The 19,047-nt window shown below is 48.6% G+C and overlaps 6 protein-coding genes across 6 annotated transcripts; 2 read left to right on the forward strand and 4 right to left on the reverse strand.

Annotated features, from left to right (window-relative positions):
* Positions 1-327: 327 nt before the first annotated feature.
* On the reverse strand, positions 328-1,220 carry EDB91DRAFT_1053713 (LIM-domain binding protein; the record flags this gene model as incomplete). Its single annotated transcript, XM_041313768.1, has 3 exons — positions 328-929; positions 984-1,095; positions 1,146-1,220. 3 exons carry the CDS (start codon positions 1,218-1,220, stop codon positions 328-330), a joined length of 789 nt encoding a protein of 262 aa, XP_041177043.1.
* Positions 1,221-3,120: 1,900 nt separating this feature from the next.
* Positions 3,121-4,366, forward strand: EDB91DRAFT_1134605 (alpha-L RNA-binding motif-containing protein). Its single transcript, XM_041318782.1, has 6 exons — positions 3,121-3,234; positions 3,285-3,361; positions 3,414-3,654; positions 3,705-3,781; positions 3,829-3,901; positions 3,952-4,366. Exons 1-6 carry the CDS (start codon positions 3,175-3,177, stop codon positions 3,973-3,975), a joined length of 552 nt encoding a protein of 183 aa, XP_041177044.1. The 5' UTR covers positions 3,121-3,174; the 3' UTR covers positions 3,976-4,366.
* On the reverse strand, positions 4,367-5,390 carry EDB91DRAFT_1347287 (RNA polymerase I). The gene is made up of 4 exons (XM_041325919.1): positions 5,264-5,390; positions 4,972-5,216; positions 4,883-4,917; positions 4,367-4,822 (listed from the first exon to the last, which is right to left on the reverse strand). The coding sequence occupies exons 1-4, from the start codon at positions 5,346-5,348 to the stop codon at positions 4,714-4,716; spliced, it is 474 nt and encodes a 157-aa protein (XP_041177045.1). The 5' UTR covers positions 5,349-5,390; the 3' UTR covers positions 4,367-4,713.
* A 241-nt stretch (positions 5,391-5,631) lies between these two features.
* EDB91DRAFT_1053464 (uncharacterized protein) lies at positions 5,632-11,560 on the forward strand (the record flags this gene model as incomplete). Its single annotated transcript, XM_041313755.1, has 19 exons — positions 5,632-5,692; positions 5,758-6,015; positions 6,082-6,121; positions 6,270-6,396; positions 6,451-6,740; positions 6,804-6,999; positions 7,050-7,257; positions 7,304-7,587; positions 7,647-7,671; positions 7,790-7,842; positions 7,899-8,027; positions 8,081-8,113; positions 8,163-8,199; positions 8,258-9,035; positions 9,085-10,918; positions 10,969-11,107; positions 11,166-11,232; positions 11,286-11,394; positions 11,447-11,560. The coding sequence occupies 19 exons, from the start codon at positions 5,632-5,634 to the stop codon at positions 11,558-11,560; spliced, it is 4,782 nt and encodes a 1,593-aa protein (XP_041177046.1).
* Positions 11,561-12,979: 1,419 nt separating this feature from the next.
* On the reverse strand, positions 12,980-14,895 carry EDB91DRAFT_1237473 (Mycolic acid cyclopropane synthetase-domain-containing protein; the record flags this gene model as incomplete). The annotated part of the gene is made up of 11 exons (XM_041321591.1): positions 12,980-13,006; positions 13,056-13,258; positions 13,313-13,443; positions 13,492-13,613; positions 13,666-13,854; positions 13,908-14,117; positions 14,175-14,336; positions 14,389-14,447; positions 14,499-14,515; positions 14,566-14,725; positions 14,778-14,895. The coding sequence occupies 11 exons, from the start codon at positions 14,893-14,895 to the stop codon at positions 12,980-12,982; spliced, it is 1,398 nt and encodes a 465-aa protein (XP_041177047.1).
* A 2,854-nt stretch (positions 14,896-17,749) lies between these two features.
* EDB91DRAFT_1134619 (ADP-ribosylation factor family-domain-containing protein) lies at positions 17,750-18,825 on the reverse strand. Its single transcript, XM_041318783.1, has 6 exons — positions 18,696-18,825; positions 18,531-18,641; positions 18,432-18,448; positions 18,229-18,374; positions 18,091-18,171; positions 17,750-18,036 (listed from the first exon to the last, which is right to left on the reverse strand). Exons 1-6 carry the CDS (start codon positions 18,758-18,760, stop codon positions 17,890-17,892), a joined length of 567 nt encoding a protein of 188 aa, XP_041177048.1. The 5' UTR covers positions 18,761-18,825; the 3' UTR covers positions 17,750-17,889.
* Positions 18,826-19,047: the final 222 nt, after the last annotated feature.

A 19,047-nucleotide genomic window follows, 5' to 3' on the forward strand; every position in this document is an offset into this window, starting at 1 on the left:
TCAGCCGAAGGTGGGACGGTTTGGGGGGAGTGCGCGGAGGGCCCAGGATGCGATACTAACGGTGATGAAGACATGCCATGGTACAATGTCACCGCTGGCGAGGTTGGAAGCCCGTTCATGGTCGGAAAAGGCAGAAAGGGCCCGTTTGAGAGAGGCCCCATCCCTAAGAAGGGACCTCCTTGAGACCCTTCTCGTAGTTTTTCCGCTAATTTTGCAAGCGCGTCTAATCAATCCAACACGTCAGCGACCCGTTCACTAAAAGTCTTAACAAGCAGACATTACCCATTGGTCCCAGCTTGGTTTCATTAGCAAATGCGATCAGATCGGTCATCTGACTGACACTTTCTGCCAACTACGAGACGCGCATTCAGTATGACGAAAAAGCGGTGCCCAAAAACAAGAACGCACCTCTAGACATCGCATCGTCGCCTGCGGAATCCCAAATGCGTTCACAGGTTCCCCGGGTATCGACGCGTGATCTATCATCACTCTAGGTTCCTCCCATATCCTCTCATCATCCATCCTATGCATCACCGTCCCATTCGGACTTGGCGTCGGAGCCGTCCGAACGCGTGGCGTTTTCGGCGACTCCGATTGCCTATGACCCATGACCGAGTCCAAAGCGATGAACTTTTCATGATAATTTGCATCGAATTGCAGGTGGTCAAATTTGAGCGAGTATGGCAGTGTTTGGGAGGGGGCGGTGTTTGCGTGAGGAATCATGAGAACGTGGACGGTGAGTGGGCCCCGTAGGGTGACCGTGTAGCCGTTGGTGTATCGGTATGTCCAAACAGCTGTAACACACTCCACTACCGCGTGGTGTTGTGAGAGCAGTCGTTCTCGTGCGCCGTCTAGCGAGAGAGTCATGGACTTTACGCCAGACTGCGTGGTGACGAGAAAAAACCGAGGCAGGATAGGCACGCCAATCTCTGTACATACCGGAAGGAATGAGCAAAGTTAAGTTTGGGGGGATTATGACTGACCGAAAGGCTTGGCTTCATTCCGCTGGTTATCTTTCCATAGTGTAAACTTCATTATAGCTTTCGGAGTGAAGTAGTCTTTTACAACATTATCCCAATGTGATAGTTGATGTTTCTACCGAGGATAAATAATTGAGGAATGATATTAATTGTGACATGACGTACAGTGGGATTTTCGGCTGATAGGACTCCGCTGAACTGGAGTAATCGGACGAGACCTTGTCCAAGACCAACGGGCATGGCCACCCTTTGGAAGCATAAGTGACGGCAGAATAAGAAATCGGAATAACGCTTACACAGGGGAGGGGCGAATTGAGGGCGGACCCGACGGCTCCGAGGACGGCGCTGTCGTAACAGGAGGTGCAGCCGTAGCACTCGTTGACGACTGTGGTGGTCGTGGAGCTATTGGCTGCTGCCCTGGAGTTGACTGCCGTTGTTGATGCGGGGATGTCTGCGCCTGCGTTATGGGTGGTATACGCGCAGGAGCAAGGAGACCGCTGGAGGGCGGAAGCTGAGGATGTGCGCTTCGCGGTGTTTGCGAAGGCCCAGCTTGTGACGGTGGTCTTCCCTGTGGTTGAGACTGGGGTCTTGGGGGTTGCTGTTGTACGTGACCTGCCATGGAATCGGACTGATGCGGGGAATGTTGATGTGGAGGTGGTTGTTGTCGGGGTGGTATCGAAGGATGTACGCCGGACGTGGGATGAGATGGCGGACGAGGGGGGACGTTTACTTGGGTCGGAATACTAAAGCCAGCGCCGACGAAACCGTTATCAACTCCCTGCATATGCTCAAACTGCTGGGCAGGAGTGGGGAATCCGCGATTGCCTGGATTAGACATGGCGTCGGACATGTTCTGCTGCATTTCCATGTCCCCTTGACCGGATGACGGTACGAAAGTGGGGAAAGAGGGGTTGACAGACGGTATTCGATTACCTGCGGGGCCGAAAGCGGGGTTGAATTGGGGATTCTGAATGCCCATAAAAACACCATCGTTGGGGTTCATTGGACGAGCGCCGGGTGTTTGTGAAGGACCGGGTGTGCCCATGATCATATTTGTTGGGTGACCTTGGGGGGGACCGGTAGGACGAGGGGAAGAGGAAGTGATTGAATTAGGATGATGGGAGTGTTGCATTGATGATGGAAAGCCATTTTGGGGCATTGTTGTTGGAGTTCCTCCTGGTTGGGGAATACCAGTTGGTTGACCTAGACTGTTCATCAACTGTGGTTGAGAAGATTGAGTGCGCATTGGATTTTGGGGAACGCCACCCTGAGAGCGATTTAGAGCGATTGATAAGTCTGGAGACATTGAAGTTGGGATACGGGATATCATTGGTTGAGTTGAAGGTTGGCGTAAATGAGAGTGGATATTATTTTGTTGATTCATTGGTGGAATACCAGGCATATTTGGTTGTTGGTTTGGATGCATTGGGGGGACCTGATTGACCTGATTGAGCGCCTGTGGATGAGACGCGACTCTTCGAGGATTGTTTCCGGGTTGAGACATCATGTTACCCGGAAATGGGATTCCTTGAGGAGGGTGTTGAGGGATGGAATTCATATGAGAATTAGCTTGAGAGGCAGCAACTGCTGCGGTATTCATCTGGGCATTCTGTGCCTGCTGCTGTTGCTGTTGTTGCTGCTGCTGCTGCTGTTGCTGCTGCTGCTGCTGTTGCTGCTGCTGCTGTGCCTGTTGTTGTACCTGCTGCTGCTGCTGTACCTGTTGTTGTGCTCGCTGCTGCTGATGCATGTGTTGTAAATGCTGTTGACGACGGTTAAACTCATATGCCATGTTTGGTGGACCTCCAGCGAGTATATTGATTGGAATATTGTTGGTATGATTTGGAGGAGGTTGCTGCTGCTGTGGTTGCTGTTGTTGATTTGGTAGAAAATGAGGGGAGGGAATGATAGGCATGCCAGAGAGTTGTGCCATGCTCTGTGGTCGAAGCATGTCACTAGGTCGAATTCCGTTCATTTCTAGATCCAACTCCCGTCCTAGGCCGTATAAGCTCGAGTAATATGAAGCAGTAGTAGCTTGAGTTGACTATAGCTAGTTATTATTGCCTTGGTCTAGGGACGACAAGGGTCCGAGGTCGACGTCGTCCAAGTTTGAATCTACGGTATAACCAAGTCTCTCACACGCAGCTTTCCTAATCCACGTGCTTGGCAGTACAATCATTTTTTTTAGTATACCACCATGGTCAGAAAATTCAAGTATCATGAACAAAAATTACTCAAGAAGGTCGACTTTCTAAACGTACGTCTTCTATTCAACTATCATTGATCTATCTCTTAGAATCGATTCAGTGGAAACAAGATGCCAATATTCGTGAGATCAAGGTTATTCGTAGGTACCATATCCAGGACAGAGAAGATTACCACAAGTAACAACTTCTAATAAACTCTGTCGATCATTCCTCATCAATATCATTACAGGTACAATAAAATTTGCGGTGCTCTTAGATCATTTGCGCACCGTCTCTCCGTTCTTCCAGCCCAGGACCCGTTTCGCACCAGAATGGAGTCCCAACTCCTCTCAAAGCTATATGACATGGGCGTACTCAACTCCCAAGCAAAGTTGAGCGACGTCGACAATAAACTCACCGTCGCAGCTTTTTGTAGGCGTCGCCTTGCCGTTTTCATGTGCATGAGCAAGATGGCAGAAACAGTCAGCGCAGTACGTCCAGACCCATACAACTTGCACTCCGATTTCACTTTTCTCTTCAGGCTGCAAAATTTATCGAACAGGGTCATGTCCGTGTGGGACCTGATACTATCACCGATCCCGCGTATCTTATCACGAGGTTTGTCACAAAACTAATCTCGTTTGCTTACTCTCACCGTCACCCAGACACATGGAAGACTTTGTCACTTGGGTAGACACTTCCAAGTTGAAGAGGACTATCATGAATTACAACGACGAGGTGAGCCATCGACTCCGAATTTATGTCTCCCTTCTAACCATCTTCCGAAGCTTGACGATTACGATCTACTATAATCGCGTCTATAGTCCATGTCGTTATGGTTCAACCTCCGTGTTGGCGATTACTCACGGACTTAACTTCCTTACCTTCGTCAGCCTAATCTCGGTGCCGGCTGTATTGACTGTTTTCACGGCACTCGAAGCATCTTACTGCCGACGACACAGCATAACAACACCGCACTCATTCACATATTCTCGTGATCTGTGCTAGGAGGGTTTTGACTCATTACTGGTCTTGATACGCTGCTATTCATAGACTTGTAGCTTCTTTAACCGCTGTTGTCTTGCTACACCAATTGTTCAAAGATGCGGTTGCCATACGAATTGCATACGCGTCAAGATGTTTGTCCAAACCTGGATATGAGTTGTGATACATCGACAATAATGTAATGCTATTAGGCGGACACGGGCCCGAAGGGTCTGGACAGGGGCATACACCATCGTTTTCACACTGGATGCGATGCTTTCCAATATCAAGCAGATCACTGCGACCTTGGTTTTCTTCAATGATTATTGTCTGAGTCAAGGAGGCGCCGAGAACCACATCGATTAGGTGATTGTCAACTGAATGACGCGTGTCCTGTACCGCAAATTATGAGTGGCGATGCATTCAGCACACTATTAGGCGGACAGGGCGATCGTGAAGCTTCGAAGGTTCTCGATAATGAGGGGCACACGCTGTACATTTTCACATCGAATGCGATGCTTGTCGAATGAAGGAGATCATCGCAACTTTGTTCTCCACTTGTCCGATCATTGTCTGAGTAGTACATAGACGGGGTCGCCAAGAACCACATTGGTTAAGTGACGATACGAGCCGGTTATCGATAGCAGCAGTCCACCGAATGACGCATAAGCCGTACTACAGAGTATGAGCAAAAGTCAGTTTTCTACGTAGAAAGCAAACTTGCAAGTGACTTACACGACGTCGGATGATCCAGTATCAAATTTATACACCTACGACCAATTAATAAACCCAACCCTTTTCACGATGGCAAGACAGAGCCGCACCTTCCCATACATGACATAGTCATAATCTTCTTCCAAACCTATCCTCCCTTTCCCATCCGGTCTCCATACATCTCTGTCTTTGTCTTCTCCATCTTCGCCGTCTGCAGATGCACCGCCGTCTCGTGATAGTGACGAAGCAAGAGCCATTGCAAAGCTGTCCCCATTCGTCAGAGGGAAGAGTTCGGTATTATAGTCGAGCGTCAAGTCCATGTCATAGTTCTTTGAACGAGCGTATAACCGAGACACTGGATGTACCGTCAATCATAGGTAAGTGTGACGCGCGAGTCCGGACCTCGATCGAATTTTTTGCCATCCTTGTCGATGGCGTCGGTCGTGAAGATGTCGTCAAAGACAATGCTAGATGAAGTCGACGCCATGGCCGTGTACAGTGGTATATAGCTACTACAAGTAGAAACTTGAAAGAAAGTATTAGACGGGCTAATTATAAATTCGTAAGCCACATGGCATACACGTGAATTCGATACCAGACTTGCTCAAACGCGTTAAACTAAAGTACCGCCAGACCAATACCCTTCCTTTTAACACACATCTAACCTCAACCATCATTTTGCCGCATTTCTCACATAGAACATTTCTTGACACAGGACTCACAACGACAACTACTGGTTCGGAGTACCTGCTTTAGACTCCACTTTGACCATGGCCGAAGGAGACGGCAACATCAAAGTGGTGGTGCGATGTAGACCCCTCAATTCTCGCGGTACGTTCGTGAGGGACATGCATGCATCATTCAAGCTCAATCCCATTTTTCAAATTTCCTTACAGAGCTCGCACGAGGCGCCAAACCACTCATCCGGATGCAAGGCAGTCAGACTTTCCTAGACCCACCGGAACATGGCTCGCAGCAAGATTCAAAACGCGCCACGGAGCGCAAGACGATGGCGTTTAGCTTTGACAAGAGTTATTGGTCTGCGGGACCACGAGATGAACCGGGGTACTGCTCGCAGGAGACCTTGTATGACGACCTGGGAAAGGAGTTGTTGGACCATGGGTTTGCGGGATTTAATGCTTGTATTTTGGCTTGTGAGTGGTTTTTTTTTGAATGGTGTATTTGGGAGATGGTACGCTGATGCTGGTTTGTTCTGGAAGATGGGCAGACTGGTATGTTTGGGTTTTATTCTGTGACTAGGTCATGGCTCACATGCCTCGACCAGGATCTGGTAAATCATATAGGTGTGTTTAAGCATATTATTTTGCTGTGTGTTACTGAGGGTCTGCATATAGTATGATGGGCTGTGCGTATGATTAAATGCATGACTCGCGCGCCACTTACGGAGACCACCACTAGATGGACCCGATAAAGGAATTATACCCTTGACATGTTCGGAGTTGTTTGTACGTGTAGAAGACAAGAGGGCTGCAGACCCCAACATCAGTTTCACCGTGGAGGTGTCATACATTGAAGTGTGCTGCACATTTTAAACCCTAACGCAATCCTCATGTTTCTTTTCCTCTTAGATTTATAACGAGAAGGTGCGCGACCTCTTGAATCCAAAGAACACAGGAAATCTTCGAGTGCGCGAACATCCTAGCTTGGGTCCGTATGTAGAGGATCTATCAAAGCTAGTCGTGAGTAGCTACCACGAGATGATGACCCTCATGGACGAGGGTAACAAAGCACGTACGGTCGCTGCCACGAACATGAACGAGACGTCCTCCCGGTCTCACGCAGTATTTACGCTGTTGTTGACTATGAAGAAGCATGATGTGGGCACAAATTTAGATACGGAGAAAGTGTCGCGAATTAGGTACGCTTCTTCGTCTTGCGATTTTTTTTTGGATAAGCGTTTTATTTATTTGATGCGATGTAGCTTGGTTGACTTGGCAGGTTCTGAGCGGGCTAATTCGACTGGCGCCACTGGACAGCGTTTGAAGGAGGGAGCGAATATTAATAAATCGCTCACTACTCTTGGGAAAGTTATTTCTTCTCTTGCACTTGCCAGTCAGGATGGGGGAAAGAAGGGGAAGAAGGGGAAGGCAGAGGAATTTATACCATACCGTGACTCGGTGCGTCCTCTTTTTCTTTCTGCATATTACCTATTTATAGATTGGACTAGGTCTTGACATGGTTGCTGAAAGATAGTTTGGGCGGGAACTCTAAGACTGCTATGATAGCTGCCATCTCTCCTGCGGATTATGAGGAGACGCTGAGTACGCTGCGATACGCTGACCAAGCGAAGAAGATCAAGAACAAGGCTGTTGTAAATGAAGACCCTAATGCCAAGCTCGTTCGCGAGCTCAAGGAGGAGCTCGAATTACTGAGAGGTAATCTTCATCGTTTCGTTTTTGACAGCTGATTGACACTCTTTAGCACGTGTGGCGACGTCCAGCGGAGAGGATACATTCGACCCGCTCGTTCCGCCCGAGAAACAAAAAGTCACGTACCAGACGAAGGATGGGAAGATCAAGACTGTCACCAAAGCCGAGTTGCAGGAGCAGATGGAGACGAGCGAGAAATTGATGCAGGGTTTGAATGAGACGTGGGAGCAGAAGATGGCGCGGACGCAGGAGGTACAAAAAGAGCGGGAGAAGGCGCTTGAAGAGCTTGGTATCACGGTTGAGAAGAATTTGGTTGGGGTGCATACCCCGAAGAAGGTGAGGACGGGATGCGTGAAGGAAGCGTTTTTGCTGATGGGGGACTTGCTTGTTTTTAGATGCCACATTTAGTGAACTTGGTCAGTCGATTTTCGCGTCTTGATTTTGGTGTTTAAAATTCTGTCGTATTTTTTTCAGAATGAAGGTGAAAGCTTGAACTACTTTTTGCTGGGATGATCGAGCTGATCTGGCATCTCATCAGATCCTCTCATGAGCGAATGCTTGATATACCAACTCAAGCCTGGCACAACCATCGTATGATTACTCTCTGCTCCCCCCTTTCTGCTGAGTAGACATTTAATATTCAATAGGTCGGTCGTTTGGACAGCGAAAAGCCTGCCGCCATTCGACTAAGCGGTGAAAATATTCTCGAGGAACATTGCTACTTTGAAAACACGGACGGCAAAGTGACTCTCCACGCTATGCCAGACAGCGTCACTGTAAGAATCGACTCTTGCATATGCAGCTGGATTTATCCTAACTTCATCTGCAGTTCTTGAACGGCAAGCAAGTTGCTCCAGGACAGGTAAATCAATTGACTTTTAAATGGAAAGAACTGAATGTCATCAATGTAGTCGTATAAACTGCGTTCTGGATACCGGATCATCCTAGGTACGAATATATTTCTCTATGTAGTGGATGTGGATAACATCTCATCCACATCCCTCAGGGGAGCACCATGTCTTCAGGTTTAATAACCCCGAGGAAGTCCGCAAACAGCGAGATCGAGCCACAGCGAGATCCAATATGTACTTGAGTGTCTCTGCTGCCGATCTAGAAGGTGATTCAGTGCCACCGTCCACACGCCCGGAGTCACGAGCATCTTCTGCGGACGAAGCCGATGTGGACTGGAATTTTGCACGTCGAGAAGCTGCACTCGCCCGTCTTGGCTTGGATCCCGCTCTTGATAACTTACCCGACGAAGATATCAACAGACTCTTTGAACGCATTACGAAGGTGAAGTCGATGCGAGATCACAACTCTAAACCACGACCAGAAAGTAGCATGAGCGTTCGAGACGATATCTGGAGCGAGTCGGGTCGACCGTTTTCGAGCGACGCTACTACTACAGACGACACAAGCGTTGAAGCGGGAGCGAGTCATAGCACACCTGACGTTGACGGGCCTCTGAAGGATGTCCAGTACCAACTTGAGTCCCGTCTTCAAGCCATTACAGAGTCCAGCGAGGCGGAAGATTTGAAAGTGGAGAAGGATCATATGGAGCACCAGCTGAAAATGGTCCAGCAGCAGCTTAAGCGCCTGATAAATGCACGGGCCCGTGGTGAATCTGAGGAGGAGGTTGTTCGTTTCGAGCCCGTCATTTATACAGCGAAGCAGCTAAGGCTCATTCGCAAAGTCCTGGACAAATGGAGAGCCCATCGTTCATTTTCGATGGCAGAAGCTGTCCTGTCCAATGCCGTGCTTGTTAAAGAAGCCAACGTAATCAGGTGCGTTGTCACTTGAATCACCAGATACCAACTGTCTCATTCAAATTAGCAAAGAGTTGGGAAAGGATGTCTCTTACAACTTCACCATTGCTTCTGGCGGGTCTCTGGCTGCCCCGATATCTGGTGTCGACACGATCGGGGGTTTGGACGGTTTTGGTGACGTTGCGGACCCAACCCTGGCCTCGGCAACTCAACCTTCCGTCGCAATCAAGGTTCTCGACAAACGGCATAATGCCATCTATACCTGGTCCTTGGACCGCCTCCAGCAACGAGTCAAACGGATGAGAAACTTGACTACATACATCGACAGACCCTCGTATACCCAACACTTCAGCTCGGATGAACCTTTTTACGATTCCCCTCCCCCACAATTCTCATTCATTGGCAATGCGCTTCTATCTCTTGCACCCCTATCTCGCCGATTATCATCCACATCAGTTGTGCCAATATTCTGCCGGTATACCGCGGAGGCAATAGGGTCGTGTCGCGTGGACATCAAGATTTCCAGTGTTCTGCAAGCGTCGAAGCATGGTACCCCTGCATCAACCCGCCCTACTTCCCCCGCATCATCAGCCATACCACCGGGAAGCAAGATCAGCTTCTTCCTAACCCTAGATTCGATCAAAGGGTTGTCCTCACACGACTTCTCAGCGCTACACCTCCAGCTGCGTCTGTCTTCTTTCGTGGGACCCTCGCTCACGAACGAAGAGATCTTCTCATCCACTGCACTCGATATGGAGACATCTTCTCTGTCGGAGCTTAAGTTTCGACGCACGTTCTCGATCGTAACTTCTTCCAAGGTGATCACATATTTGCGCGAAGGCTATGCTCCCATAGAATTCTTTGCGGCTGCTAAACCCACATATTTGGAGCGCCTTGAACGCTGGGATGAGATGCGCGAACTTAGGGTTCATGACCGGCCAGGTCCTCACGAGGCACACGCAGAAACTCCCCCAGTCATCCTTCCACAGATGCGCCGCTCGGAGACAGACTTTGTGGTTGAGCAAGCCCATGACGTAGTCGCTTGGGTCCAGATAAAGGAGCTCGGGGCTGACGGTCAGTATATTCCAGTCCCCGTGCTTTCTCAAGGCAGCCTCGATCCGGGGGTATTCTCTCTGCACCAGGGGCTGCAGCGCAGAATTGCCCTCGTGCTTTCATCGGATTCAGGGTCTCAACTCCCATGGACGGATGTAACAAGAATACGTCTGGGAAATGTACGCCTCCTCGATCCGAAAGGTCGCCTGCACGACTCGACATCGAAAGCATTGGTTACGCTCCCGCTACTGGCAGATCAAAGTGTTGCATTCAAACCGGATGGAACAGGAACCCTTACTGCAGAAGCGCTTTGGGACTCAAGTGTTCATGATTCTTTCCTGCTCAATCGAGTCACGGCGGGTTCTCACCGAGTGGTCCTGCAAATCGCTTGGTCCGTTGCTGTGGACACGTGCAACGAACCAGTGCAGTTTAGCATGGATATAGCGGTGGCCATTCAGACACGGGACGCACGCCCGCCGAGGCGATTCCTAACGTTCCTGAGCTCGGGGAAGATAACCTCCCGAATCAGCACAATTTTCAACCTGCGTTTGTCACCTCCTCTGACACGTTCACCCCAGGACCTGTGGCGCTTGGATACGTCGGAAAAATATGTGCGTGGCGAGGAGTTGCTCAGCACGTGGAAACCGCGCGGCATCTCAGTCGTGGAGGACTACAACCGACTCGTTCTGACGGAACGACGAGCGGCAGATGTTCAAGCAGTTCGCGTGTTGTCGGCTTCTTCATCTTTACCTGTGCGCTCTGATCCGGGAGCTGCTGTTTGGGGTTCCGAAGCACTGCTGCGGAAGGCACTGGGTCTTTGGCAAAAACGCTTTGGCCATGCAGGCGAAGTAAGTTCATTCAAGTTGGTTTTTCATAGTTTGACCTCAGTTATTCCCAGATTATTCTGAGTCAGGTGCCTACAGAGACCGACTGTGCTGCTGCATCTGGGAAGCCTTCCACCCGTGTGCTTCCAGAAGGCGTGAAGCTGAACTCGTGCACTACGCTAGTGCCCCGCAGGCAAGCTCCTGATTACTCAAGTGCTTACGACTGTTCCTGAAATTTGATCCTCCCATAGTGACGGACCCACGAAAAGAGGTCATCTCCTAATTCTGACAGACGCCAGTCAAAATATTTGGGAAAAGCGTTGGTTCGTCCTTCGAAGGTAATCAGTTCTGACAGCCTTCCATATAGAGCCCTGCTTACGGTTTGTTTTAGACCCTATTTACATATTTATACACACTCCAACGAACTAGAGGAAGCGGGTGTCATCAGCCTTCATGGAGCGAACCTTGAATGTGATGCACAGAAGGAGCTGCTTTTGGGTGTAAGCATTCCTGTTCACATCTCAGACGCGTCCATGCTTAGCATTCATGTAGAAACAATTCTGTTTTACGCTCTTTACTACTGCGAACTCGCACGCACTCGCCGCACCTTCGTTTAAGGAGTTACAGTCATGGACTTCAAAGCTTGACCCTACTGGCACCATCTAATATACCACGCAGCATCGCTGCTTCATTCGCGTCTCATTGTTGGTTTTACTGTTCGCCATATACCTGTTTCTTATGCTATACCTTACGTATGTTATTCCCTCCGCTACTTGTAGACAGCTCACACCATCATTGAATGAACTTACTATATACCACAATCATCCCAGGGGCGTCGGACGCTTGACAAGGAAAATAATTCCTTTACGAATACAGGTCAATGTTCCTCCGGTACCGCAGCTGTACATCACACGCGCTCCCCTATGCATATGGGGACATTTTCATCCATCAGTTAAAATTTCGAGACGAACTACGCATGTGTTTAACGACGCCACAAACCTGTAACTTCCTCGTCTATCTGACACTTTCACCCATCGCTTTGTACATTGATCGCACCTTCGCTTTGTATCTCACGCGGACATCGCTTGTTCGAGAGTCGAGACACCATGAGACTCTGCCAGCCTGGGTACACCTTACGTCCGCAAACTTTACGCGTCTCTTTGTGTTCACGACTTGTGGGTTGACGACCAAAATCTGCGGAATTTTCATGGTGGGATTGAGGTTAGACGGGCTGTGGAACCTGATCAATTATTGCAGGGCAAAAATAGGGATATGACCTTGTGGCTGTCAGTTCTAGGAAGGAAGTTCAAACCTAAACTTATAACAGGAAACGCCGCGCCTGGTCTGCTCGTTGTTGTCGACACAGGCATATACGGCATTGTGCACACACAGGCGCCCAGCGGTGATCTCCGTGCCTGTCAAGAGGTTCTATTTTGTGTCTCAGGAGTAGTCAAAACTAGCTTCAATTTCCGCCCGACAATGTGGCGGACCGACATCGGCAATGTAAAGTGCCTTTCGAAATCTTCACACCTCGGCTCTTCCTATGATGGTGGAAAGGTTAATGACAGGACCTCAATTTTCAAATACCAGATCATTGACAGCTTGTATAGAAGAAGGGCGGCCAGGACAAGATCTTTCTCACCTTGTGTGCTAATACTAAGACAGGGTTCAGGGGCGACTTGTCAAGTTGAAGCGCTACATCCCCGCCAATGGGGAGTAAGCTTTTTTGAACCTTGCTTGGAACAAGTTCCTTACATTCCAGCGGCGGTGAACTAAGATCAAGCCAAGGTAGCGGATCATAAATCAATAGTATTCCTGTACGTAAGGAAAAGAGATAGGTGGTAAGAATGCAGAAGTAACGATATATAGTCGCGGATCTATGCAACATATTGATACAGTAGAGTAGAACGAAATGCGCGCATTTAAGCGGATAGATAAGCAGGGGAGATTTATCAGCACAATAATCGAAAGAATAAAGTAGTAATGTGCACGGGGCTCTATGTGCAAATGCATCGATGTCTATGAGATCCGTTTTCAGAGTTATTCCGCAGTCGAATCTTTGCCTCAAAAAGGAGCATCGTAATTTCAGTCGCAAATGATGGGGCAGTCATTCTATGAATGAAATCAGAGGATGTGCCAAGAAAGATTAAGAACGGCTTACTGGACGGGTGAATGTAAGCATATGGCAGGTAATGTAACCTTTGGCGAAACCAGCGCCAGCGTATGCAAAAAGGTACTGCCATTTGCGGCGGAAAGCATCGAATTCGACCTTGTCCTTTAGAGAAGGGTAGTCTTTGACAATCAAGTCCTGTCTAACATTAGCGTCAAGACGACGTCCCCATTCGCGCAGTGTCCGTGGGTAGTCTACATATGCACGAGGCTTAGTGATGAGGAACGTCGAGTGGAGAAAGTACTCACGAGCTGCGTGATTTTCTACACCCTCAAGGGTGAAACGGCCTTCTGAACCAGTATTTGCGGCAGTTATGAGTGCCGTAGCACTAGGCAGGCATGAGTTAGGCCACATGTATTTGCGCATGAAATCCTCAGGCCTAAATCTTTCGATGAGCATGTGGAGATGAAAAATGCAAACAACGTACTGATAGCCGGAGAATCTCGATTCTGGGAATGTTGACGCGCTAACAACAGCTGTTGCATTGCTGGACTTCAGAGCAAAGTCGACAAGCTTGAAGTAATCGTGGTAATGCTTTGCGCCCACATGCTATAAGGTCGAGCGTCAATCACGGTGTCGTCAATGGCAACTAAGTGCATACCTCAAGCATCTCGATGCTAACAAACGCGTCAAATGCCTTTTCGAAGGATGGAGGAATCTCGCGGTAGTCCATGAGATGAACACGAATGACATCTTGGAGACCAGCTGCCTTGATGCGTTCCTCAGCAAGAGCCTTTTGTTCTTTTGACAAAGTCAAGGTATCGACTTCGCAGCCAAAAGTGCGAGCGGCCTGAAACATTGAATATGAGGGACAGCAGCACGAATATGTATTATGCAACTGACCTCGATAGCCATACCACCCCAACCAGAACCGAATTCTAGGATTCGGTCACCTCGCTTGACCTTGGCCGCAGTGAGAACATGTCGGATTTTGCGGAGCTGGGCAGCTTCCAAGTCGCCGGGTGTGGGACCTGAAATCAAGTCTCCACGAACACCACCTTCCGATTCGTTCCATAAGGCGCAGGAGTACATCATTTCTTGGCTCAGAAAGGCCTAATAGCGAAAGCCCCTGTGAGACCGTATTATCACCGTGACAACATGCAACATTACCTTGAACAGTTCATTTGATTGATCGTAACTTGCAATGGCATTCAAACGTGCTTTGGAGCGTGTCTGACCAAGAAATGCGTTCGACAGTCCGGAAATCGCCGATGTTATCCGAGAGACCGCAGATGACAAGCTGTCCATTCCGGTTTCATTGTCCAGCCAAAGCTAATGCAAATGATCCATCAGTGGCCGCAGTAAAGCAGCTGGCAAGACTCACGTCCATGACAGCCTTCAGGCTGTCCACTTCAACGTCCCCCATCATATAGGCTTCACTGACTATAGAACTTTCAATTGCCATTCAAAAAGTATGACGTAGCACGTGCTTACAGCCAAGATCCTGGGAGCTGGTGTATTATTAGCATCTGACCGCGCTAAAGAGTTTAAGGGGACCTACAACAAAATGCGCATCCAGAAGTCGCTGTTCACGACTTTGAGGTAGACATCGTTTGAACCTTTTGAGCGAGTTCCAAAATGGTGAACTCCTTCAGAATCGGCGACTGTCAAGTGGCCGCGAGTGATCGCTTTCTCCATGACGGCAAGGACCGAGCTTCGCGCTAGATATGTGTGAGGGGGGGCAATACAAGAACTATCGCAGATTTCGCTCACCATAGCTGGAGAGGATAGTCTTTGGATTGGGAAGGACAATAGATAATGATGAAGGGGAACGATAGAAATTTGGAGTTGAGGAGAATGTCAACGCGGAAGAGGTTGCTGCATTCAACATTTTGGATAAGATTGAAAAGGGAGGTAATAAGATAGTTAGACCGGGAGAGGAAGGGGAGGAACGAAAAGGTAGAGGGCAGTCTGTGGAGGAGGTAATGAGCCTCGCGCTCCCCCCTTTTATACGTTGAACCCACGAAGGATCTTGTCATATCGCTTGGAGGAGATCGTGGACTGAGACCGGCAAAAATAGATGATGCATAGTTTGCATTGCACGCTCATAATGGCATATTCGCGGGAACTTGGCAAGTTTTTGGATCGAGATCTGGTAATTTTGACGGAGTAAGACATGACGAGAATATATAGATCCGTTGCCGGATGAAACAACTCACTAATAGGTCCGCGAAGGGTGATAGACAATGTACACATGCCTGGCATCACCTAACTGTAATGAGGGTGGAAATGACACCCATATAATTCCGTAAAACAAGAAAGAAGACCCCCCCTTGTGCTCTGTGGGGTTGTTAGACCGTGCAAGATCTTATCGAAGCGTATTCGAGTCCGGAAATTTGCGATCCTGCATCTGTGAGGGCTGCGAAAGTTAGTTGTAAGTACTTAGAGTGGAGGGCTCTTGAAAGCGTCTCAGGCTCACAACTGCAAGCGACACGTGGCTCCCACACTTTTCAATTACCCACTCCAGCTGTAACTCGCTCACCTGGTTAGATTTTTCACATTCCCTCATGATCCTATGAACTGCCTGTTTCCGCACGCCGTTCCCAGCCTAAATCGTGCCTTGCCTTCTCGTCACAGGCGTTCATTCGGTATTTTTAATGTCGTCGCCTCGCATGGCCTTGTTGCAACAAGACACTACAACACTACCACAACTGTCACTGCCATAGTCAGGGTCAGACGCCAGCTCAACGACAAACTCTGAAAGGTTCACTGATCACGTGTCGTACTGAACAAAGAATTGTCTTCAGACGTAGCACTTAGACTTAGTTTCAGGTATTGAGCATCCTTTACATCTAAGACTTTAATATCTACTCATTGAAGAACAATTAACTTGTATCCGTGACGCGGCGCTGCCAAGTCACTACTGACTCAATGTCCTATTATTGCGCACCCGAAAGGCACACGATCGCATCGCTCCGCCAATCTTCACCAGGTCCACAATCATGTTTCTCTACCTTATTGGTTTCTCGCATACCACAATGCATGAGAGTCACACAAGTGCTTCCGTATGAGATGCCGATCCCTCATACTATCGTTCCTTCCAACAGACCAGCTTCCACTGCTACCCGTGAATTCGCTCTGCTCCCGAAAATGCGGTCCTTCTCCCCTATGGGGGTGCGATCCTCATCTGCTCCGCCACCCATTCAGTTCGCTGACTCAGATCACCAGACTGTTCCTGCCAGGGAGGTCATATCCCTGTTAGAATATCTCCAAGATGTTTTTCCGCTGTACGATATTTCACTAGGTACGCGTTGCAACGCAGTTATTAGCGCACAGGTTAGTTGACGCTAGTCGGTCAATTGTCGTCGGTGAACACCAGTCGCCGACCGTGATCCGCGGAAAGCCTAAACCTTGTTGCTAATAGCACTTTTTCGAAGCCATTTCGACCATCTACGGAACACAGTCAAGTTCCTCCTTCAAAGCACTTTGACCTCACCCACGACGTCCTAAACCATTCTATATCTTGCTCTCATTGAACGCCGCATCTTTGACAAAAAGAGGGCCGTATGCCGCACATGTGGCAGGGCTAGTCCGATCATCGCATTACAATGCAATGAATCAACCGTTAGGACGCTTCCACGTAGCGCGACCCTAGCGGTCCCTAGTAGCCTCGATATAATTCCTGCCTAAATCGATCATCCATTGAGTTACTACAATAGATGAATCCCTCATGTTTTTAATTTGCCCGGACACTGGCCCGGGCCCTGAACCGAGCACGGTGCGCATCGCCAAATGATCGTCAAGAATACTAGTGTTCTTCTTGAGATATGTTTGCTCTTCTCAGAGTCTCTACTCACTGAGCAGATCATGTTAGGCTTTCAGCTGGCGCATCGTCTTTGCAGTTTTCACACTCGATATATGCCCGTGCATTCAATGCTTTTTTGAGAATCGAAGTCATCGAGCGTTCATCGGTTGCGTTCTCGTAATGCTACCCTGAAGTTCGCTGAAGTTTGCCCGTGCATCCCGCAAAAGCTCTGTGGATAATCATGGTTCTTGCCCAGGCACCATTGTCCGTTTGGATGATCCGGGCTGATATGACGATACGGTTTTCACGATAATTAGATTAACATACTTGATGCGCAGCGTAAATTGCTGATCTGATCCAGGAAAAGAGAATTTCCACCTGAACCTTTGCAATGGGGCATGGGGGTGGGTAAACGTAGTAGTTAGACGGTACCTAGTGGGGGACAACAACTTCTGAGAAGACCCGCACCGTTCTATCGACTCGGAACGTTAGTTAAAGCGCCATCCGCAACTGCGCTGACATTTTGAGTCTTACAAGTGAAGGTGCCTCGACGATCTGAAGGCGGCCCCTGAGAATACACAGCATTTCCACCCTCGAATCCCATGCACTAATCCTGATCAAAGGCCTTACTCCCCGTCAAATTTTACGTTCAACTTACATTCTGCTCAAAGTGTTCGGTGAGTGTACTCGACCGTCAACGTGAATATTCCACTCAACACTTGTACACAACGCTGGAACCGAAGCGGATGTGTAAATTTCTTTGGCCAGTTGCGAGACCATTTGAACCGAAACGACCGTTGCTAAGTTAATAGCACGCTTCAAGGAGTTGAGGATTCCTGCTTCTCTCAAGGTTATACCCATACGGGCAGCAGACCGTGTCATACTGGTAAGTCGTTCACCCGACAACTCCGCCCCTTCTCTGGAAGGAAACAATGTGAGCCGTCCAAAAGGAATGGTGCTACAGTTTCCTTTGCATGCTGCGGCAAAGACTCCCAGACCGTTATCTGGCGAGTAATCGACGTGATTGTTGCATCTCAGAGAAAGAAGAGTAGATTTTCTTTGTGCACGAATGGAAAAAAATTACGCGAAACTAGTCGAGCTGTAGTAAAGCCTGTGAGCTACGTCTTCAACGACCCAGTCGAGGCCTTGGATCAGATTAAGACCAGTGACTGCGCTGCACGACCAGATCTTCCAGTTGTGAGATTTTATTCCAGGTAGATCCAGTGCCTGGATGAACATCAATATCGCTCTGGAGACCCTCTGAATGGTAAAGAAGCTTGCCTCGCTGATTTCGAGATCTGACATCGAGCCATGTATGTCTTGTTTGTTTGCGAAGACAAGAAGAGATGCACCAGATAACCGCTAGTGTACAATTTGGTCAGTGACTGTCAGTAACAAGCGGAAGGAGATATATGTTACATCTTCGAGGAGAAGGTTATGCAGTTCTTCTTTGCAGTCCCGCATTCGCATTCTGTCCCCTGAATCAACTACCCAAACAATGGCATCTGTTTGTTCGAAGTAGTTGCGCCAGTATGGTCGAAGCGTTCGTTGACCGCCTACGTCCCCTGATAGCAAAGATGTTCCTGTCACGAGAAGAGAATAAGGGAAGTCTGTTCACTAACAAATGTTGAGAGTGTATCTGTGACGCGTGGCACCACGCCAATCAATCAGAGAAGATTCCTCTCAGCTGGAGAAAATCCCAGTTGAGCCACCGAGCTCACTTTCTGTGAATGAACGTCTTGATATTGAAGCCAAGCGTGGGGCTCACGCTGGATATGTCTTCCCCATTGATCTTCTTTAGGATAGTTGTCTTACCAGCATTATCCAGTCCTCTGGGTGATTGTTGAGTGGGAAGGATAATTTCGGAGAGGCTGCGGACGGCATACAAGAAGAGAATTCTCATCTCCCTCTCTTTCTGTCTGCTTTTACGAATGATCGTGAGTAGGCCCATGGTGAAGTGCTTGACTAGTCGTCGGAGCAAGCAAAGTTACATCTTGCCGCCGATCTGGGACTCCGATGCCAGGTCGCCAAATACGATCAATCATTTGCATCCGATGATTAGTACCGAACCGTTTAGGGACTCTATAGCAGTATTCAACCGCTTTTTCATCGAATTGGGAAACATCCGAGCCCGTCGCGTCGCGGGCATCGCGGACAATGCAGACCTATGCAGACCATATAATTTATATTTGATTTACATAGCTATTATTTATTCATCGAAAATTCAAGTAGGAAGGT

This window comes from Suillus paluster (genome assembly GCF_016628075.1).
Source record: "Suillus paluster strain FC165 chromosome Unknown EDB91scaffold_27, whole genome shotgun sequence".
Lineage (NCBI taxonomy): Eukaryota > Fungi > Basidiomycota > Agaricomycetes > Boletales > Suillaceae > Suillus > Suillus paluster.